The sequence below is a fragment of the Corythoichthys intestinalis genome, chromosome 11, assembly GCF_030265065.1.
Source record: "Corythoichthys intestinalis isolate RoL2023-P3 chromosome 11, ASM3026506v1, whole genome shotgun sequence".
Taxonomy (NCBI): domain Eukaryota; kingdom Metazoa; phylum Chordata; class Actinopteri; order Syngnathiformes; family Syngnathidae; genus Corythoichthys; species Corythoichthys intestinalis.
The window spans coordinates 55,561,902-55,580,659 of record NC_080405.1 but is presented as its reverse complement, the minus strand read 5'-3'; the positions used below and the strand labels follow the sequence as shown (position 1 = coordinate 55,580,659).

General features: G+C 41.7%; 2 protein-coding genes across 4 annotated transcripts in view; one reads left to right on the top strand and one right to left on the bottom strand.

The window, feature by feature from the left end:
- The first annotated feature begins 8,265 nt into the window (after window positions 1–8,265).
- Window positions 8,266–17,682, top strand: matr3l1.1 (matrin 3-like 1.1). The gene is made up of 18 exons (XM_057849598.1): window positions 8,266–8,656; window positions 9,178–9,904; window positions 9,968–10,029; window positions 10,089–10,127; window positions 10,217–10,296; window positions 10,365–10,393; window positions 10,451–10,573; window positions 10,691–10,816; window positions 10,868–10,984; window positions 11,042–11,166; window positions 11,231–11,499; window positions 11,569–11,653; window positions 11,726–11,847; window positions 11,957–12,027; window positions 12,097–12,870; window positions 12,945–12,987; window positions 13,053–13,174; window positions 13,242–17,682. The coding sequence occupies exons 2-18, from the start codon at window positions 9,182–9,184 to the stop codon at window positions 13,263–13,265; spliced, it is 2,934 nt and encodes a 977-aa protein (XP_057705581.1). The 5' UTR covers window positions 8,266–8,656; window positions 9,178–9,181; the 3' UTR covers window positions 13,266–17,682.
- Window positions 16,930–18,758, bottom strand: part of LOC130923695 (matrin-3) — a 30,381-nt gene continuing 28,552 nt past the window's right edge. For 2 of the 3 annotated variants that reach the window (XM_057849595.1, XM_057849597.1), the window contains exons 20-22: window positions 17,356–17,485; window positions 17,173–17,288; window positions 16,930–17,110 (exon numbers count right to left, since the gene is read on the bottom strand). In XM_057849595.1, coding sequence (XP_057705578.1) covers window positions 17,048–17,110; window positions 17,173–17,288; window positions 17,356–17,485 — 309 coding nt within the window. In that variant the 3' untranslated portion in view covers window positions 16,930–17,047. The remainder of the gene's footprint in view (window positions 17,111–17,172; window positions 17,289–17,355; window positions 17,486–18,758) is intronic. The other variant, XM_057849596.1, reaches the window with a different exon arrangement.

Sequence of the window (18,758 nt, the reverse complement as noted above, 5' to 3'; positions counted from 1 at the left end):
TTGTATCACCACACTATCGGCATTGGCCAATATCACACAGCCAGGTATCGGTATCAGAAGCCACAAAATGGTATCGGTGCAACACTAGTTTAACCTTGCATTTATTTGAAAAAATTGTATATTTGTTCAAAAAAAAAAAAAAAATATATATATATATATATATATATATATATATATATATATATATATATATATATATATATATATATATTTTTTTTTTTAAGAAAATTGCATTTTTGTTTAAAAAAACATGGTACCAGCATAGTATCAGCATTGGTTGACACCACACAGCCAGGTATCGGTATAAGAAGCCCAAAATTGGTATCGATACAACACTTACATTTGTAAAAAAAAATATATATATATATGTATTATTTATTCATTTATTTATTTTTAATTGAATTTTAGTTCAAAAATTGTGGTATCAGCATAGTATTGGCATTGGCCGATACCACACAGCCAGGTATCGGAATCGGTATCAGGAGCCAAAAAAATGATATCGTTACAACACTAGCTTCAACTTGCATTGGTTTAATATGCAGTATACATACATATATATATATATATATATATATATATATATATATATATAAATATTTTGTTGTTGTTGTTGTTTTGTTTTTCTAAATTGAATTTTTGTTAAAAAATTGTGGTATCAGCATTAGGCGATACCGCACAGCCATGTATGGGAATCGGTATCGGGAGCCAAAAATAATATCGGTACAACATTACCTTCAACTTGCATTTGCTAAAAAAAAAATTTTTTTTTTCATTTTTTTTAAGTTGCGTGTTTGTTCAAAAAACGTATCAGCACAGTATCTGCATTGGCAGATACCACACAGCCCGGTGTCGGAATCGGTATCAGGAGCCAAAAAATGATATCGTTACAACACTAGCTTCAACTTGCATTGGTTATACATATATATATATAAATATATTGTGTATTTTTTTTTAAATGCCATATTTGGTCAATTGTGATATCAGCACAGTCTCGACATTGGCCGATACCACACAGCCAGGTATCGGTATCGGTACAACACTAGTTCTAACTTCCGTTTGTAAAAAAAAAAAAATATATATATATATATATATATATACACATATTTATATTTATATTATAATTTTTACATAATTATATTATATAAATACAATATTAATGTATATATAGCATATTATATTAATAATAAATATAATTATATATCTTAATATATATATTTTTATATTATTATATATAATTATATTAATATATAAATATAATAAACATGTATATATTATATATATATATATATATATATATATATATATATATATATAGTATATATAATATTTTTGAAAATTGCATTTTTGCTCAAATACAATGGCATCAGCATAGTATCAGAATTGGTTGATGCCACACAGCCAGGTATCGGAATCGGTATCAGGAGCCAAAAAATGATATTGTTACAACGCTCGCTTCAATTTGAATTGGTTCAATATGCAGTATATATATTATATATACTGTGTATTTTTTAATTTTAATTTTTTAATTTTATATTTGTAAAAAATTGTGGTATCAGCACAGTATCGACATTGGCCAATACCACACAGCCAGGTATCAAGATCAGAAGCCCAAAAATGGTACAACACTAGTTCTAACTTACATTTATAAAATATATTTACTTTTGTTTTTTTTGTTTTTTTTGCTTTGTTTTTTTTTTATTGCATTGGTGTTCAAAAAATGTATCGGCACAGTATCGGCCTTCGCCGATACCACACAGCCAAGTGTCGGAATCGGTATCAGGAGGAAAAAAATGATATCAGTACAACACTAGTTTCAACTTGCATTTGTTAAAAAAATTTAAAAAAATAATAATATATACAGTATATATAATTTTTGAAAATTGCATTTTTGTTCAAAAATTGTTGTATCAGCATAGTATCAGCATTGGCAGATACCACACATCCAGGTGCCGGAATAGGTATCAGGAGCCAAAAAAAAGATATCGGTACAACACTAGCTTCAACTTTCATGGCATTCTGCATTTTTTTAAATGTTATATTTGTTCTAAAATTGTTGTATCAGCACATATTCGACATTGGCCGATTCCACACAGCCAGGTATCGGTATCAGAAGGCCAAAAATGATATCGGTGTAACACTACTTCTAACTTACATTTGTCTAAAAATATTATTTTATTTTTTTAAATCAGATGTTTGTTCAAAAAACGTATCAGCACAGTATCGGTATTGGCCGATACTACAAAGCCAGGTGTCGGAATCGGTATCAGGGGCCAAAAAATGATATCGATACAACTAGCTTCAACTTGCATTCGTTGAAAAAATATAACATTTTCAAAAATAATAGATACATATATTTGTTTAAAAAAACGTGGTATTAGCATAGTACCGACATTGACCGATACCACGCTGCTAGGTATTGAAATTGGTATCAGGAGCCAAAAAATGATATCGGTGCAACACAAGCTCCAACTTGCATTTGTTTGCATTCGTCAAACTTTCTTTTAGCTCTTTTTTTTTTTTTTTTTATTTGTCGTCCATCGGGGTTTAGACGCGAGGGTCGGGTTTTCGGCGTGAACGGAAAGGCTAGCCGGCGGGTCCGATTTCCCCGGCTCGCTCCGGTCCGGTCGGGGTCAGAAGAAAATCGCGCGTAAATATTTCACGCCGATCGCCGCAACTTTTGATCCCCATCCGCTGGTCAAAAATCGTCGGATGATTTATTTATGCGTCCGGAGTGGGCGGAGCCCGCAGCCAGATTTCAGCGAATCACAACGGAGCCTATTAGCGCCGGACGGGTTTATCCGCCGTCGGCGTCCTTTGGGCCCGCCCGCGATCCCGTACCTGAGCCGGACGCTTGCATCGATTTCACGTCAGATGTTTTCTGAGACCGGAGGCCAGGTGGGGGCCAGACGGCGCGGGGAGAAATCTCTTAATTAGGCCCAGGGATTTAGAGTCCGTGGCTTTGGGTCAATCGCGTCTGCGCTCGACGCCGACCCGGTCTAATTGGCTCCTTTGCGTATGACAAACACATAGTGGCGCGACCAATCCTCCTACACTTTCTGATGCTAGCATTGCACATCATGCAGAAGATACATTCTATATTAATTTTTCAATGGTGTTTCTTCCCATCCAAAACCATTTTACCCACCGTGACCGTTCATACATACACCAACACGACCAGATTTTCCTCATTTGAAACCCCAAAAATGACCGGTCTTTTTTGCGGGAAGGAAGTAAAATTTCACAACACTACTTGTCCTACAATTGCCCCCAAATCAACAGGAAGAGACCCTGAAATGACCCAAAATCAACATGAAGTGACTCTGGAATGCCTAAAATCAACAGGAAGTGACCCAATACGTATAGTAAGTGAACTCAAAATGCCTCTATATCAACAGGAAGTGACCGATAGCACCTCGAAGTGACCCAATATGAACAGGAAGAGGCCCCGAAATGCATCAAAATCAACAGGAAGTGACCCAATCTGTACAGGAAGTGAACCCAAAATGGCCCCAAATTAACAGGAAGTGAACGGATATCCACAAGAAGTCAGATGCCTCAAAATCAACTGGGAATGACCTCGAAATACCCCAAATAAACAGGAAGTGACACCAAAATGCCCCAAAATCAACAGGAAGTGACCCCGAAAAACCTCAAATAAACAGAAAGTGACACTAAAATGCCCCCAAATCAATAAGAAGTGGCCCTTAAATGCCTTCAAAATGAACAGGAAGTGACCCAAAAATACCCCCAAATAAACAGTAAGTGGCCCTGAAATGCCACAAAGTCAACAGGAAGTGACCCATAGCAACACAAAGTGACCCAATAAGAACAGGAAGTGGCCTCGAAATGCCTCAAAATCAACAGGAAGTGGCCCAATACGTATAGGAAGTGAACTCGAAATGTCTCGCTATGAACAGGAAGTGACCCCTAATTACCCTCCATAGCAACTCGCAATGCCCCAAAATCAACAAGAAGTGACCCAATCTGTACAGGAAGTGAACCCAAAATGGCCCCAAATCAACAGGAAGTGACCCAATATCTACAGGAAGTCAGATGCCTCACAGTCAACAGGAAGGGACCTCGAAATACCCCAAACAGTAAGTGACACCAAAATGCCCCAAATCAATAGGAAGTGGCTCTTAAAAATTAACAGGAAGTGACTCATAGCAACACGAAGTGCCCCAATATGAATAGGAAGTGGCCCCGAAATGCATCAAAATCAACAGGAAGTGACCCAATATGTACAGGAAGCGACCCATAGCAACTCAAAGTGACCCAATATAAATAGGAAGTGGCCCCGAAGTCATCAATATCAACAGGAAGTGACCCAATCTGTACAGGAAGTGACCCATTGCAACACAAAGTGACCCAACATCAACAGGAAGTGACCCAATCTGTACAGGAAGTGACCCATTGCAACACAAAGTGACCCAACATCAACAGGAAGTGACCACGAAATGCATCAATATCAACTGGAAGTGACCCAATATCTACAGGAAGCCAGATTCCTCAAAATCAACAGGAAGTGACCTCGAAATACCCCAAATAAACAGGAAGTGACACCAAAATGCCCCTAAATCAACAGGAAGTGACCCTTAAATGCCTTAAAAAAGAAAAGGAAGCTACCCAAAAATACCCCCAAATAAACATTAAGTGGCCCCGAAATGCATCAAAATCAACAGGAAGTGACCCAATCTGTACAGGAAGTGACCCATAGAAACACAAAGTGACCCAAATTGAACAGGAGGTGGCCCCGAAATGCATCAAAATCAACAGGAAGTGACCCCAATTTCAACAGGAAGTGACCCAATCTGTACAGGAAGTGAACCCAAAATGGCCCCAAATCAACAGGAAGTGAACCAATCTGTACAGGAAGTGAACCCAAAATGGCCCCAAATCAACAGGAAGTGAACCAATAACCACAAGAAATCAGATGCCTCAAAATCAAAAGGAAATGACCTCGAAATACCCCAAATAAACAGGAGATGACACCAAAATGCCCCCAAATCAACACAAAGTGGCCCTTAAATACCTTAAAATCAACAGAAAGTGGCCCAATCTGTACAGGAAGTGAACCCTAAACGGCCCCAATCAACAGGAAGTGAACAGATATCCACAAGAAGTCAGATGCCTCAAAATCAACAGGAAGTGACCCATAGCAACACGAAGTGACCCAATATGAACAGGAAGTGGCCCCAAAATGCATCAAAATCAACAGGAAGTGACCCAGTCTGTACAGCAAGTGACCCATAGCAACACAGAGTGACCCAACATGAACAGGAAGTGGCCCCTAAAGTCATTAATATGAACAGGAAGTGACCCAATCTGTATAGGAAGAAACCCAAAATGGCCCCAAATCAACAGGAAGTCACCCAATATATACAGGAAGTCAGATGCCTCAAAATCAACAGGAAGTGACCTTGAAATACCCCAAACAGGAAGTGACACCAAAATACCCCCAAATCAACAGGAAGTGGCCCTTAAACATCTTAAAAATTAACAGGAAGTGACCCATAGCAACACGAAGTGACCCAGTTTGAACAGGAAGTGGCCCCAAAATACATCAAAATCAACAGGAAGTGACCCAATCTGTACAGGAAGTGACCCATAACAACATGTTGACCCAACATGAACACGAAGTGGCCCCGCAATGCATCGATATCAACAGGAAGTGACCCAATCTGTACAGAAAGTGAACCCAATATGGCCCCAAATCAACAGGAAGTGACCTCCAAATACCCCAAACAGGGAGTGACACCAAAATACCCCTAAATAAACAACAAGTGACCCTTAAATGCCTTATAAGAGAACAGGAAGCTAACCAAAAATGCCCCCAAATGAACATTAAGTGGCCCTGAAATGCCTCAAAATCAACAGGAAGTGTCCCAATCTGTATAGGAAGTGAACCTGAAATGCCTTCACATCAACAGGAAGTGACTCAATATGAACAGGAAATGGCCCCAAAATGCCTTGAAATCAACAGGAAGTGACCCCAAATTCCCTCCATTGTAACATGAAGTGACCCAATGTGAACGGGAAGTGACCCTGAAATTCCCCCAAACTAACATGAAGTGACCCCAGAATGCCCCCAAATCAAGAGCCTGAAATGGTTCAAAATCAACAGGAAGTGACCCAATATAGCAACCGTCACAGCAAAGCTACCCATAGCAATTTCTCCCAAAAGTGCATCTTTTCTATTCATTTCTATTCTATAATTATTGTCCACCAACTCTGTTCTTTATTATATGTGGCCCTATACATTGTTTACATATTTATTGTGCATTTATGTGTGCAAATAAATACATTTTTTGCATTTTAAGTGGGTGGGGATTTCAGCATCCGTCTAAGTTTTAGGAAGTAAGTTGGTAGATTTATTTCCGTACTAATATGTGAGCACGTGTAGGTCATTGAAAAAAAAACTAAGCAAGAGAATCTACAGAGGAAAATCAACCCACGGGAAGAAAAATGATTATTAAGTCTGTGGGCGCCCCCTGGTGGCTCAGATTCATGCCCACCTAGCGCAGGGTGTCAAACTGCGTTTCATTCATTTGTCGGGCAACCCGGCCAACATTGATCAACTATTTACATTGAAATTAACTTTTTGTTTATTTTTCCATCTTTGACACAACCCCCCCCCGCCACCCAAAAAATAGGATAACAGTAAATATACTCATTTTAGATTTTTTTTTAAACAAAGGAAAATGTAAATATTTTTAAACGCCCTCCCCTCCAGCAACCCACCAAAAAATAGAACAGTAAATATACTTTTTTTTTAGAAATATATTTTTATGTTTTTTTATTATTATTAAATAAACAAGGGGAAATTTTAATATTCCTTTTATTTAGTATTTTTAACCCCTCCCCCTTCCCCCAAAAAAGAAAATAGAACGGTAAATAATTAAAAAAAAAAAAAAAATGTAAGTTGTTTTTAATTGAATAAAAAAAAAAAAAATTAAAAACAATGGGAATTTAAATACACTTTGTATTTAATTATTTTTCATTGTTAACCCCCCCTCACCCCCCCCCCCAAAATAGGAGAACGATATAGGTACTTTTTTTTATATATATTGTAAAAATGTATTTTTTTATTATTTAAAAAAAGGAAAAATTCTCAATTTTTTTCATTCATTTTTCACGCCCCCCCAAAAAAAGAGGACAACTATAAACTACTTTTTAATGTTTTTTTTAATGAAAAAACAATGGGAAATTTAAATATTCTTATATATATATATATATATATATATATATATATATTAAACAATGGGAAATTTAAATATTCTTATTATATATATATATATATATATATACATATATTAGAACAGTAAATACGCTTTTTTAATATATTTTAATTTTTTATTTAAAAAAGGACAGTATATATACCCTTTTTTTGATATATATATATTTTTTAAAGGAAAATGTAAATATTCTTGTATTACCCCCGCCCCCCAAAAATGACAATGATAAGTATACTTTTTAAAATATATAAAAATATTTTTTTTACTTATTAAAAAAAAGGAAAAATATTCTCTTTTTATTTCTGTATATATCATTTAAAAAATATTTTTATTTAAATATCAAGGGAAATTCTAAACTTTTTTTTTTAAATACAATTTTCATTTTTTATCTTTTACATTATCTTTAACATTCTTATTATTTATTTATTTTATTTTTTTAAAGGAGGGTGCACGGAAAAAAATAAGTTTGGGATTTAATTTTAAAAGGGAAGAAAATAACAGCTCTTTTTTGTAATTGTTGTAACTGTTGTTTTATGTTGTAGAAAAGAAAAAGGAGGAAAAAAATAATTATTCTCTTGATTTCTGGTTTAAAGAAATTTTACGTGAATTTAATTTTGACGGGAAACAAAGTCGATGCACATGATTTACTTCGCGGACCGGATCTGGACCCTAGGCCGCCATTAGCGGGACAATTTCCCACAGGCACGGTTCATTAGCATGTGTATGTATGTTAATGCATAATCAATATTCTTATCATTTTGTATATTTACACAAATAGTGAAGCTTGATAATCACTCTCTCATTTTAATCCACATTGTGTTCGTTTTGTCGCATTTTGTTTCAAAAGTCCTCGTGGTATTTCATGTCAAAGGCAAGCTTTTATCGGGACTGCTCGTTCGTCCTCCCGGCCTGCTAGAGGGCGCTAAATATCTAAGTAATCAGCTCACTAAAAGTTTGGCTCATGAAGCTCCATGTATGCGAAGTAGAGAGAGCTGATTTCTAGATGTACCAAGCTGAGTCAGTGGCGTGAGTAACAGGCGGCCATCTTGCGTCGGGTAACGACTTCTATTGTGGCGAGTAAAGTGTTTTTAACTCGTTGAATTTAAAAACATTTTGGTTTGTGACAAACCGTATTAGCATAGATGTTGAAAAATAAGTTGAGGTAGGCATTAAAAATGTTTATCGAACGACGCCGACGCAAAACGGCCGAGCGACAACGCCATTCCCCATTAGTTCTAAGCGCGCTTCAGACATCGTCATATGTATATGATATCTATAGCTGAGCTAGCAACCAAACACTTTTGGTTTTAATTCAGCAATTTCCATTTTATTTATTTATCGAACGTTGACGCTTTTTCCTCAAATTGACTTATGAAGAGCAATTTTTCTTCCGTCATAACTTCCCGGCTTTGACGCATCAGGTAAGTTTGTTGTGGTGTTAGCATGCTAAACTAAAAATGCTAACCAAGCCTCCTCAATATGCTAACGTTAAAATAATCGTTTATTTCATACATGACGTAATTTCGAGTCAGTCAATAAGCCAAACGCAAATTTGGACATTCATACATTCGCTGTCAGCCGTCCCGCTTCAAATGAATTTGACGTCCACTAGTTGCAAACACATTTCAACATACAGCAGAAGCATTAATGTTCATTCATTCGAAGGATTTGACGTCAACTAGTGATAGAATAGTTGCAGCAGCATTTGTATGACCCGAAAAACATCAAGAAGTGTCTCAGAATGACCAGAAAATGACCTTAGAATGCTCTAAAATCAGCAGAAAGTGACCAAAAATGAACTGGAACTGACCCAAAAAGATCAGAGAGCGACTCTGAATGCTCCAAACGGCACATGATTGGATAATCTATCATCATCAATGTTACTGAAAGACTCAAGCTTGTTTCAAATATTTTGTTCTTGACCTGGAACTTGTGTCTGCAGGGCCATGTCTTGGCGTGGTCCGACTCCTTTATCAGATACTGACCTCCGACCTGGCCGCCAGTCGATGCCGGAGCCCCATGGGTCGGGGCCGGAGTCGGAAACGCCGCCCTTAGCCCCGGGGTGCACAGATAACGCCCTGGGCATCCTTAGCAGCTGCGGTCTGGAGCCCGCCGACCTGGCGCTCCTCGCCCAGCTTCCCGAGGACCAGCTGACCGTGGACTCGCTGCCTCACCTGGTCCATCAGATACGATCCCGCAAAGAGACACTGAAGCCTCCTCCCGCCTTTTCCCCTCTTTGCGATTCGCCAAAGGCACCCGTTCGCCAAAATCCGGACCCCGGTTGGTTGGTTCAGTACCCGTTAAGCCACCTAGCTTCTAAAACGCTTCCGGACTGGCGAGATCAGTGGCAGAATTCTGGCAGCCCTCAGTCAGAGTCCTCCAGATTCTCCCGGGATACTGTTTCCGCCTCCTTTGAGCGAAACGATAGACCCAGAAGAGCGGCGGCAAACATTCCTTCCCTCGGGACAGTCAGCAGGCGCCACGCATCTCCATCAGAAAGTCGACGGACATCCGGATCAGAACTAGGACACTCTGAGACCTCTGCCGGCCTGGTTTGCGGTTGGTCCGCGACACCGTCCGAACAGGAAGTGCGGGATTTCCACGGCGCGGAACCTCAGACGTACCCGGCGTCATGTTCTCTATGTAACGGCGTCTTCATCTCGGCGGAGGTAAGCAATCCGTCGGACTGACGGATCATCAAGAAGCGAATCTGACGCAAAGTTTTGTTGCAGAACTGGGCTGAGCACGTGAGCGGAAGCCAGCACGCGGACGGACAACTGCGCCTGCTACAGCGGTGAGTTTGTCCTCAACTTCCAAGCGTTTTCTCAATCAACTATGAGGTTTCCTTCTCAGCTTTCCCACGTGGAACTGCCGCACGGAGATGAACGACAGGTTAGTGCGGTGAGCTGGCTACAGGTAGAATCAAAAAAGTTAGCCAGTGTGCGGCTAACGTCGTTTAACGCAAGCTAATATCACCCAAGACCTAACCGGCAGTCAAATAAGAAGAGCCACCACAGACAGACTCGCTGGTCGTCACCAGCATCAACTGAGAACGGCAGGAGTAAGTCTGCAGATCTTCCGGTTTATTTGCTTTTGTGTTCTTTAGTCTGGTATGCTTGGGTTCTTCAGGGTCACGGAACGACAAGAGCGCAGAAAAGGTTAGACGCGGATGGTGATGTTGAGGCGGCAGCGGCAGCTCAACGTGAATCTTTCAGGTCGCCGAGAAAAGCCAACTGGTGCGCGTCAAGTTTCCTCCTCAGTCGGTGGACGAGTCTTACATGCGGAAACTGGCGGAGCCTTTCGGGAGCGTCAACAGGATTCTCGTGTTTCCGTCACTGGTGAGTCCCCGTCAACGTTCGCTAGAAGTCTCTTGCCTTGGCTGGATTGTTTTTGCGAATGAGCGACCATCAGACTTCAGTAGAATACTAAGAACTCGCCCTTACCTTTGCCAACAGGCTTTTGTGGAGTTGGACTCTCCAGAGCAGGCTCAGGAGTTGGTGGACTTCCACAAGAAACGTCCTCTAAACGTGAATGGCCAGCAGATAGACTTCAGCATCTCCGAGTCCTGTAATTTTGCGAAGGTACGGCTTGATGGACCAATCGCGGGCCGGGATGACATGTGGTTCTTTCAGAGCTCTCGCGTGGTCAGCTTCATACCGCCCCCGCAATCCAACACTGACAAGTCCGACCTCCTCAACGTGGTCAAGCGCTTCGGTCCGCCCGTCTACACTCTCTTCCAACGGTTCAAGGTGAGCATTTGCCGTCGAGAGCCGCCTCTAATCTGACCGCCTCCTGAATCTTCTTAGGCGTGCGTGGAGATGAAAAGCCTGGAAGATGCGGAGAAGTTGGTGGATTACTATTCCTCCAACATCTTGAGGCTCAACGACAAAGTCCTCCGGGTTTCCTTCGCCACAGACACGCCTACTCTCGGGTAAGCGTGACTGTTTGACGTCATTTCCTGGGTTTGACTCACTTATCTTCTGCCTTTTTTTTAGAACCGTCGTGTTAGCACAACGTTATCAAGAAGACTCAATCAAGAGAACGAGAAGCAGAGATGAAGATCATACGAGAAAGGAGTCCAAGAAGAGGAGGGGAGAAGACCACAGGTCCAGGTCGCGAGAGACCAGGTCCAGAGACAGGAAAGCCAGGTCCAAGTCTCGAGATAGGAAGACCAGGTCTAATAATCCAGAAGACAAGACACGGTCCAAGTCCCAGGAGCAAACCAGCAGTTCCAGAACCAAGAAGCCAGAAGCCGAAACGGCCGGTGAGAAAACTGAGGAACTCTAGCGTTGTAAAGAAGATCTAGCAGAAGACTTGTTTTCATGGTCCTCAGCGTCTAGTTGCGGTTCAGCTCCGGCACATCCAACAGCCTCAAAACCTGACGCTGTCAACCAAGATCAGAGCAACGTAGTCGCAAAGTAGGTGGCGGCGTTCTTGTTCAGTCACGCTGGCTTAAGGTGATCCTTCACTTCCTCCTTTTTACGTTCCAGCTCGTCCGAAGACGACAGCGACATCGAGGGAATGGCGGTGCTGGGCGAGGACGATTTGGAATCTCTTGAGGAAACTGGGAACGATGAAGAACTAGAAAAGCACTCACCTGAACCTGCCACAGGTCAAATACTAACTTCTCGCCAATTGTTTTGTCCTCTGTCCATAAATCAGCATTGACCTCCATCTCGTCTTGTGTACAAATGCTAAGCTACAAACCAATGTGGTTGTAGGTGAAGAAAATGAGGACGACGGTAAGCGTGATGAAAAAAATTCCCACAGCCAGGCGGATAAGTCAGACGAGGTCCAGACTTTTTCCATCCTACTCGACCATGGCGACATTTCCACGTTGTAAAGTTCTTCTGACTCGCAGGAAATAAACCTGGAGGACTGCATCACGCTGGATGAAGTGGGACAAGAGCAGAACCCTACAGACGAAGAAGCTGCACGGTCATCGAATGATTCGACTGAAGAAAGGGCTCCGAAGACTCCAGATGTTGAAGATTCGGTCAAGCTCACCCGAGACAAGACACCCAGATCCAGGGAGTCCTCGGACATCAAATCCGGAAAGATTCCTGAGATCAGGTCGGAAGGCAGTAATACTGCAGTGACAAGGTCAGAAGGTGGGAAAGATCTGGAAATCAAGTCAGAAATTGGGAAGACTCTAGAGAACCCTTCAGAAGGTGGGAACAATCACAACTTGGACAGGAAAACTGCAGAGACGAAGTCGGTAGGGAGGAAAGATCTGGACATGAAGACTCTGGAGACCCCTTCAGAAGGTGGCAACCATCCCAACTTGGACAGGAATACTGCTGTAACTAAATCAGAAGGCAGTAGTACTGCAGAGACTAAATCAGAGGGGAGTAAAGATCTGTACATCAAGACTCCGGAGACCCCTTTAGAAGGTTGCAACAATCACAATTTGGACAGGAAGACTCTGGACTCACAGAAATTCCAGTCGGAGATCCGAAAGAACATCAACACGCAAGAGATTTCAGAGTCTGAAGATGCTTCTAGGGAAGATCCTGGAGCTAGACCAGAAGATTTGAATCAGTCGTTGAGGAGAAACGCATCATCTGAGGATGTGTCCCTTTCTGGAATGGTCCAGACGCAAGAGCCAAGAAGCCAAAGGAGTCATGAGAGTCAGGTACGACTCAAGTTCTTGCCGCCCCGTGTTTTTAAGGATCCGCCTGATGCGTTTTGATGACCTTGTGTTCGCAGGAAGCCAACGAAACGTCTTCAGGGACAGCCCCCCAGCCCGTGGGTAAGCACCGTTTCAGGTCCGTATCTCTAGGTACAGCGCCGCCTCGACGCTCTGTCATCTTGCAGGAACCGAGTTTGTGCGTCCCGTGGTGGGCTACTTCTGCAGCTTGTGTCAGCTGATCTACGCCGATGAGGACGAAGCCAAAGTGCGGCACTGCAGCAGCCCAGGACACTGGTTCAAATATCAGGTGGAACGACTGTTAGCTCCTTTAATTGTTGTGAACTTGCGCTAAAATGGCTTTGTCGTCATTTCAGGAGAAGATGAACGCGAGGACCTGACACATCTGACCAGACTTCTTCACATCTCATTTTTACTTTGTCAATAAATTGACCTGACCTAAAGTTACAGTTGTCACGATACTAAAAATTTTCAACTCATTATCGATATGCCTCTCCAAGAAATACAGTGGGACCTTGAGATTCGAATGTTTCGGTACATGGAAAATTTTTTATCATACGAAAGATAATATGTACCGTAATCTATCATTTCCACTAGCAGTTAGCTCATCTTTTAGTGCTCCGTGTTTGCTATGAGCTGGAGTAGTCATGTGATAAACGTCTGAATAATGAGATTGAACCAAACTAGTTACTTTAGCACCACCACTGTTGATTTTGGGGAATTTCAGGGTCACCTATTCATATTGGGTCACTTCCTGTTGATTTAGAGGCATTCCAGGTTCACGTCCTCATGTTGGGTCACTTCCTGTAGACTTCGGGTCATTTAGGGTTCACTTTCTATACGTATTGGGTCCCTTCCTGTTGATTTAGAGGCATTCGAAGGGTAACCTTTTCATATTGGGTCACTTCCTGTTGATTTTTGAGGCATTACAGGGTCACCTATTCATATTCCGTCACTTCCTGTTGATTTTGGAGCATTTCCGCTTTACCTCCTGTAGAAATCAGGTTACTTCCTGTTCATTTTGGGGCATTTCAAGGTCACCTGTTCATATTGGGTCACTTCCTGTTGACTTGGGGTCATTTAGGGTTCACTTCCTATACATATTGGGTCAATTTCTGTTAATTGTAAGGCATTCCAGGGTCACTTCCTGTTGATTTAGAGGCATTCCAGGTTCACGTCCTCATGTTGGGTCACTTCCTGTTGACTTGGGGTCATTTAGGGTTCACGTTCTATACGTATTGGGTCACTTCCTGTTGATTTAGAGGCATTCGAAGGGTTACCTTTTCATATTGGGTCACTTCCTGTTGATTTTAAGGCATTCCAGAGTCACTTCCTGTTCATTTTTGAGGCATTACTGGGTCACCTATTCATATTCCATCACTTCTTGTTGATTTTGGAGCATTTCAGCGTTACCTCCTGAAGAAATCAGGTTACTTCCTATTCATTTTGGTGCATTTCAAGGTCACCTGTTCATATTGGGTCACTTCCTGTTGACTTGGGGTCATTTAAGGTTCACTTCCTATATGTATTGGGTCAATTCCTGTTTATTGTAAGGCATTCCAGGGTCAATTCCTGTTGATTTTAAGGCATTCCAGAGTCACCTATTCATATTCGATCACTTCCTGTTGATTTTAAGGGATTCCAGAGTCACTTCCGGTATATTTTGGGGCATTTCAGCGTTACCTCCTGTAGAAATCAGGTTACTTCCTGTTCATTTTGGGGCATTTTAAGGTCACCTGGGTTTCAAGGTCACTTCCTTTTGACTTGGGGTCAATCAGGGGTGAATTCCTCTTCATATTGGGCCACTTCCTGTTGATTACGAGGCATTCCAGGGTCACTTCCTGTTGATTTTGGGGCATTTTAGAGTTCTTTATATTGGGTCACTTCCTGTTGACCAGGGGTAATTGAGGGTTCACTTCCTGTTGATTGTAACTTGCTGTTTTTGAGGCATTTCAGGGTCACTTTCTGTTGCTATCAGGTCACTTGTTGATTTGGGGGCATTTCAGGGTCACCTGTTAATATTGGGTCACTTCCTGTTGACTTGGGGTCAATAAGGGGTCACTTCCTGTTGATTTAGAAGCATTCCAGGGTCCTGTAGATATATAATTTCCTGTTGATTTTGGGGCATTTCGAAGTCGTTTATCTTGGGTCATTTCCTGTTAACCCGGGGTCATTTACGGGTCACTTTCTGTCGATATCAGGTCTCTTCCTGTTGATTTAGAGGCATTCCAGGGTCACTTCCTGTTGATTTTGGGGTATTTCGGAGTCACCTGTTTGTACTGAGTCACTTCCGATTGATTTAGAGCACTGGTCTCCAAACTATTCCACATAGAGCCGCAGTGGGTGCATGATTTCACTCCAACAAAACAAGATAACACCTTTTCACCAATCTGGTGTTTTATAAGTGTAACAGTTGATTGCAGTCAGGTGCTGCTTGTTTTAGTAGAAACCTCATTGGTTGAAAGGTCTGTGCTTGATCAGTATGAACAAAAACCAGGACCCACAGCGGCCCTCGAGGACTGGTTTGGAGACCCCTGATTTAGAGGCATTCCAGAGTCTCTTCCTGTTGATTTTGAGGCATTCAATGGTCACTTGCTGTTGATTTCGGGGCATTTCAGAGTCACTTGTTTATATTTGGTCACTTCCTGTTGATTTTGAAGCATTCCAGGGTCACTTATTTTCGTGGCATTTCAGTGTCACTTCCTGTTGATTTACAGGCATTAGAGGGTCACTTCCTGTCCACTTGAGGTCATTAAGGTGTCACCTATTCATATTGGGCCACTTCCTATTGATTTAGAGGCATTCCAGTGTCACTTCCTGTTGATTCTGAGACATTTCAGAGTCATCTATTTATGTCAGGTCACTTCCTGTTGATTTTGAGGCATTCTCAGGTCACTTCCTGTTGATTTAGGGGCATTCCATGGTCACTTTCAGTTGATTTTTTTGGGCATTTCAGAGTCAGCTGTTCATATTGGATCACTTCCTGTTGATTTCGAGGCATTCTAGGGTCACTTCCTGTCTACTTGAGGTCGTTAAGGTGTCACCTGTTCATATTGGGTCACTTCCTATTGATTTAGAGGCATTCCAGTGTCACATCCTGTTGATTTTAAGACATTTCAGGGTCACCTTTTGTTCATATCGGGTCACTTCCTGTTGATTTCGAGGCATTCCATGGTCACTTCCAGTTCATTTTTGGGCATTTCAGAGTCACCTGTTCATAATAGGTCACGTCCTGTTTATTTTGGGGCATTTGAGTCACCTGTTTATATTGGGTCACTTCCTGTTGATTTTGAAGCATTCTGGGGTCACTGCGTTTTGATTTCGTGGCATTTCAGTATCACTTCCTAATGATTTGAGGGGATTTATGGGTCACTTCCAGTCAATTTTGAGGAGTCACTTGTTCATATTGGGTCATTCATTCATTCAAATCCTGTTGATTTGTGTGCATTCTAGGGTCACTTCATGTTGATTTAAAGGCGTTACAGGGTCACTTCCTGTTGACTTGGGGTCGTTAAGGGGAAGCCAATTCATATTGGTTCACTTTCTATTTTTGGGGGGAATTTAGGGGTCACTTGGGTTGGAAATCAATAGGAGTGAATGGAAGTTTTCGTGCTGTTGAAATGAATGGCCAGTGAATTGGGCCATTGGAAATGAATGGGAAATTTTACCCATTACAAATGAATGGGTATGTTTTTGGCAAAAACTTAATAGAACCTTTGTCCCCCTTAGCATCCTGAATTTTTTAAAGTATAAATGATGTGACTCGGTCAAAAATTGTATGACAAGTAGTGTTTTGGAATTTTACTTAAAAAAAATAAAATAAAAAAAAGACCACATTTTTGGGCAAACAGTCAAACGAAAGAGCCCGCCCATGAATTTCGGTTTGCAAAAAAAAAAAAAAAACTTTCATCTGTATACAATATTCCAGTATGGATACCCAATGATGTCATCAGTGACACTCACCTGTCAGCCGACCCATTTTGCAACCCCGCTAACACGACGTTGCAGTTTTGATGGACGTTTGGACACTTTTGACAACCCTACTTGAAGTTTGTAAAACATTTATTTGTTAAAACATGCTGACGAATCCAAACACAAAGTAACTGCAGGAGACGGGCTAACGTGTGAAGCTCTTCTATAAAGGATGAACAAAAACTGGGATTCAAACACTCGTCTTCTTGGCTCGCTTCTTTTCCGCTTTGCTTTGTTCCTTCTCCAGATGTTTCTGAAACAAAGTCGCAGCGGTGACGATCGGTTGCCTGTTGAAAAAGCTCTGGCGGACCTCACCTGGAGCTTGTCGTAATGCGCCTTGCTGCTGCAGTGCGTTTTCTTGGCCATGTTCTCGTTGGAGTAAAAGAGGAGACATACGCGACAGTAGTAACCCATCTTGACGTGTTCCACACCTGGAGGATGATCATGACGACTAAGTCAGGGCCGCTTCAACTCGTTACGCTTCGCTCGCTAGCTCACCGATAGCTCTGTCGGGTCGAAACGGCGGCAGAGGCAAAGATGCCGAGGCGCTTTTGCTTTCAGAGGCGCTCTGGCTGTCGCGGCGGGTCGAAGTCTCCTCAGAGACCGCCGGCTCGTCCTCCTCCATCTGCTGTAGGGTGACAAAGCGAATGAGTCGGACACTCGGGTGATTCTCTTAAAGCTAAGCTAAACTATAAAGGTTTTAGGGATATCGTTATGAAAACCTGAAATAGTTCATTTTTAGTTGAAAAACAATGGCAAATACAAACAAAAACTAAAGGTCAAACGATATAGGATTTTCAAAAGCAGATACCAATATCTACATTTTAAAAAATTCAGCCGGTTGCAGAGATCCAAAGCCAATTCATAGACTTCGTAACTACAGGTCCTTCTGAAAATAATAGGCATACTGTGATAAAGAATTATTTTCTGTAATGTACTGATAAACATTTGACTTTCATATATTTTAGATTCATTACACACAACTGAAGTAGTTCAAGCCTTTTATAGTTTTAATATTGATGATTTGGGCAAAAAAGTTAAGAAAAACCAAAAATCCCTATCTCAAAAAATGAGCATATCATGAAAAGGTACTCTAAAGAAGCTACTAACCTAATCATCTGAATCAACAAATTAACTCTAAACCCCTGCAAAAAATTTCTGAGGCTTTTAAAAACTCCCAGCCTGGTTCCCACCCTCAAGCAAGAGGCTAAGACACAGAAAGAAATTTCTGAGCGAATAGGCTGTTCCCAGAGTGCTGTATCAAGGCACCTCAGTGGGAAGGAAAAAGTGTGGCAGGAATCGTGCACAACTAGAAGAGGTGAATGCACCCTGAGAAAGATTGTGGAGAAGGGCCGATTCCAGACCTGCAGACACAGTGGACTGAGTCTGGAGTAGAAACATCCAGAGCCACAGTGCATAGGCGTGTGCTGGAAATGGGCTACAGGTGCCGCATTCCCCAGGTCGAGCCACTTTTGAACCTGAAACAGCGGCAGAAGCACCTAACCCGGGCTACAGAGAAGCAGCACTGGACTGTTGTTCAGTGGTCCAAATTACTTTTTTCAGATGAAAGCAAATTTTGCATGTCATTCGGAAATCAAGGTGCCAGAGTTTGGAGGAAGACTGGGGAGAAGGAAATGCCAAAATGCCTGAAGTCCAGTGTCAGTCAATGATAGTCTGGGGTGCCATGTCAGCTGCTGGTGTTGGTCTACTGTGTTTTATCAAGGGCAGGGTCAATGCAGGAGATCAGGAGATTTTGGAGCGCTTCATGGTTCCATTTGCTGAAAAGCTTTATGGAGATGAGGATTTCATTTTTCAGCACGACCCGGCACAGTGCCAAAACCACTGGGAAATGGTTTACTGACCATGGCATTACTGTGCTCAATTGGCCTGCCAACGCTCCT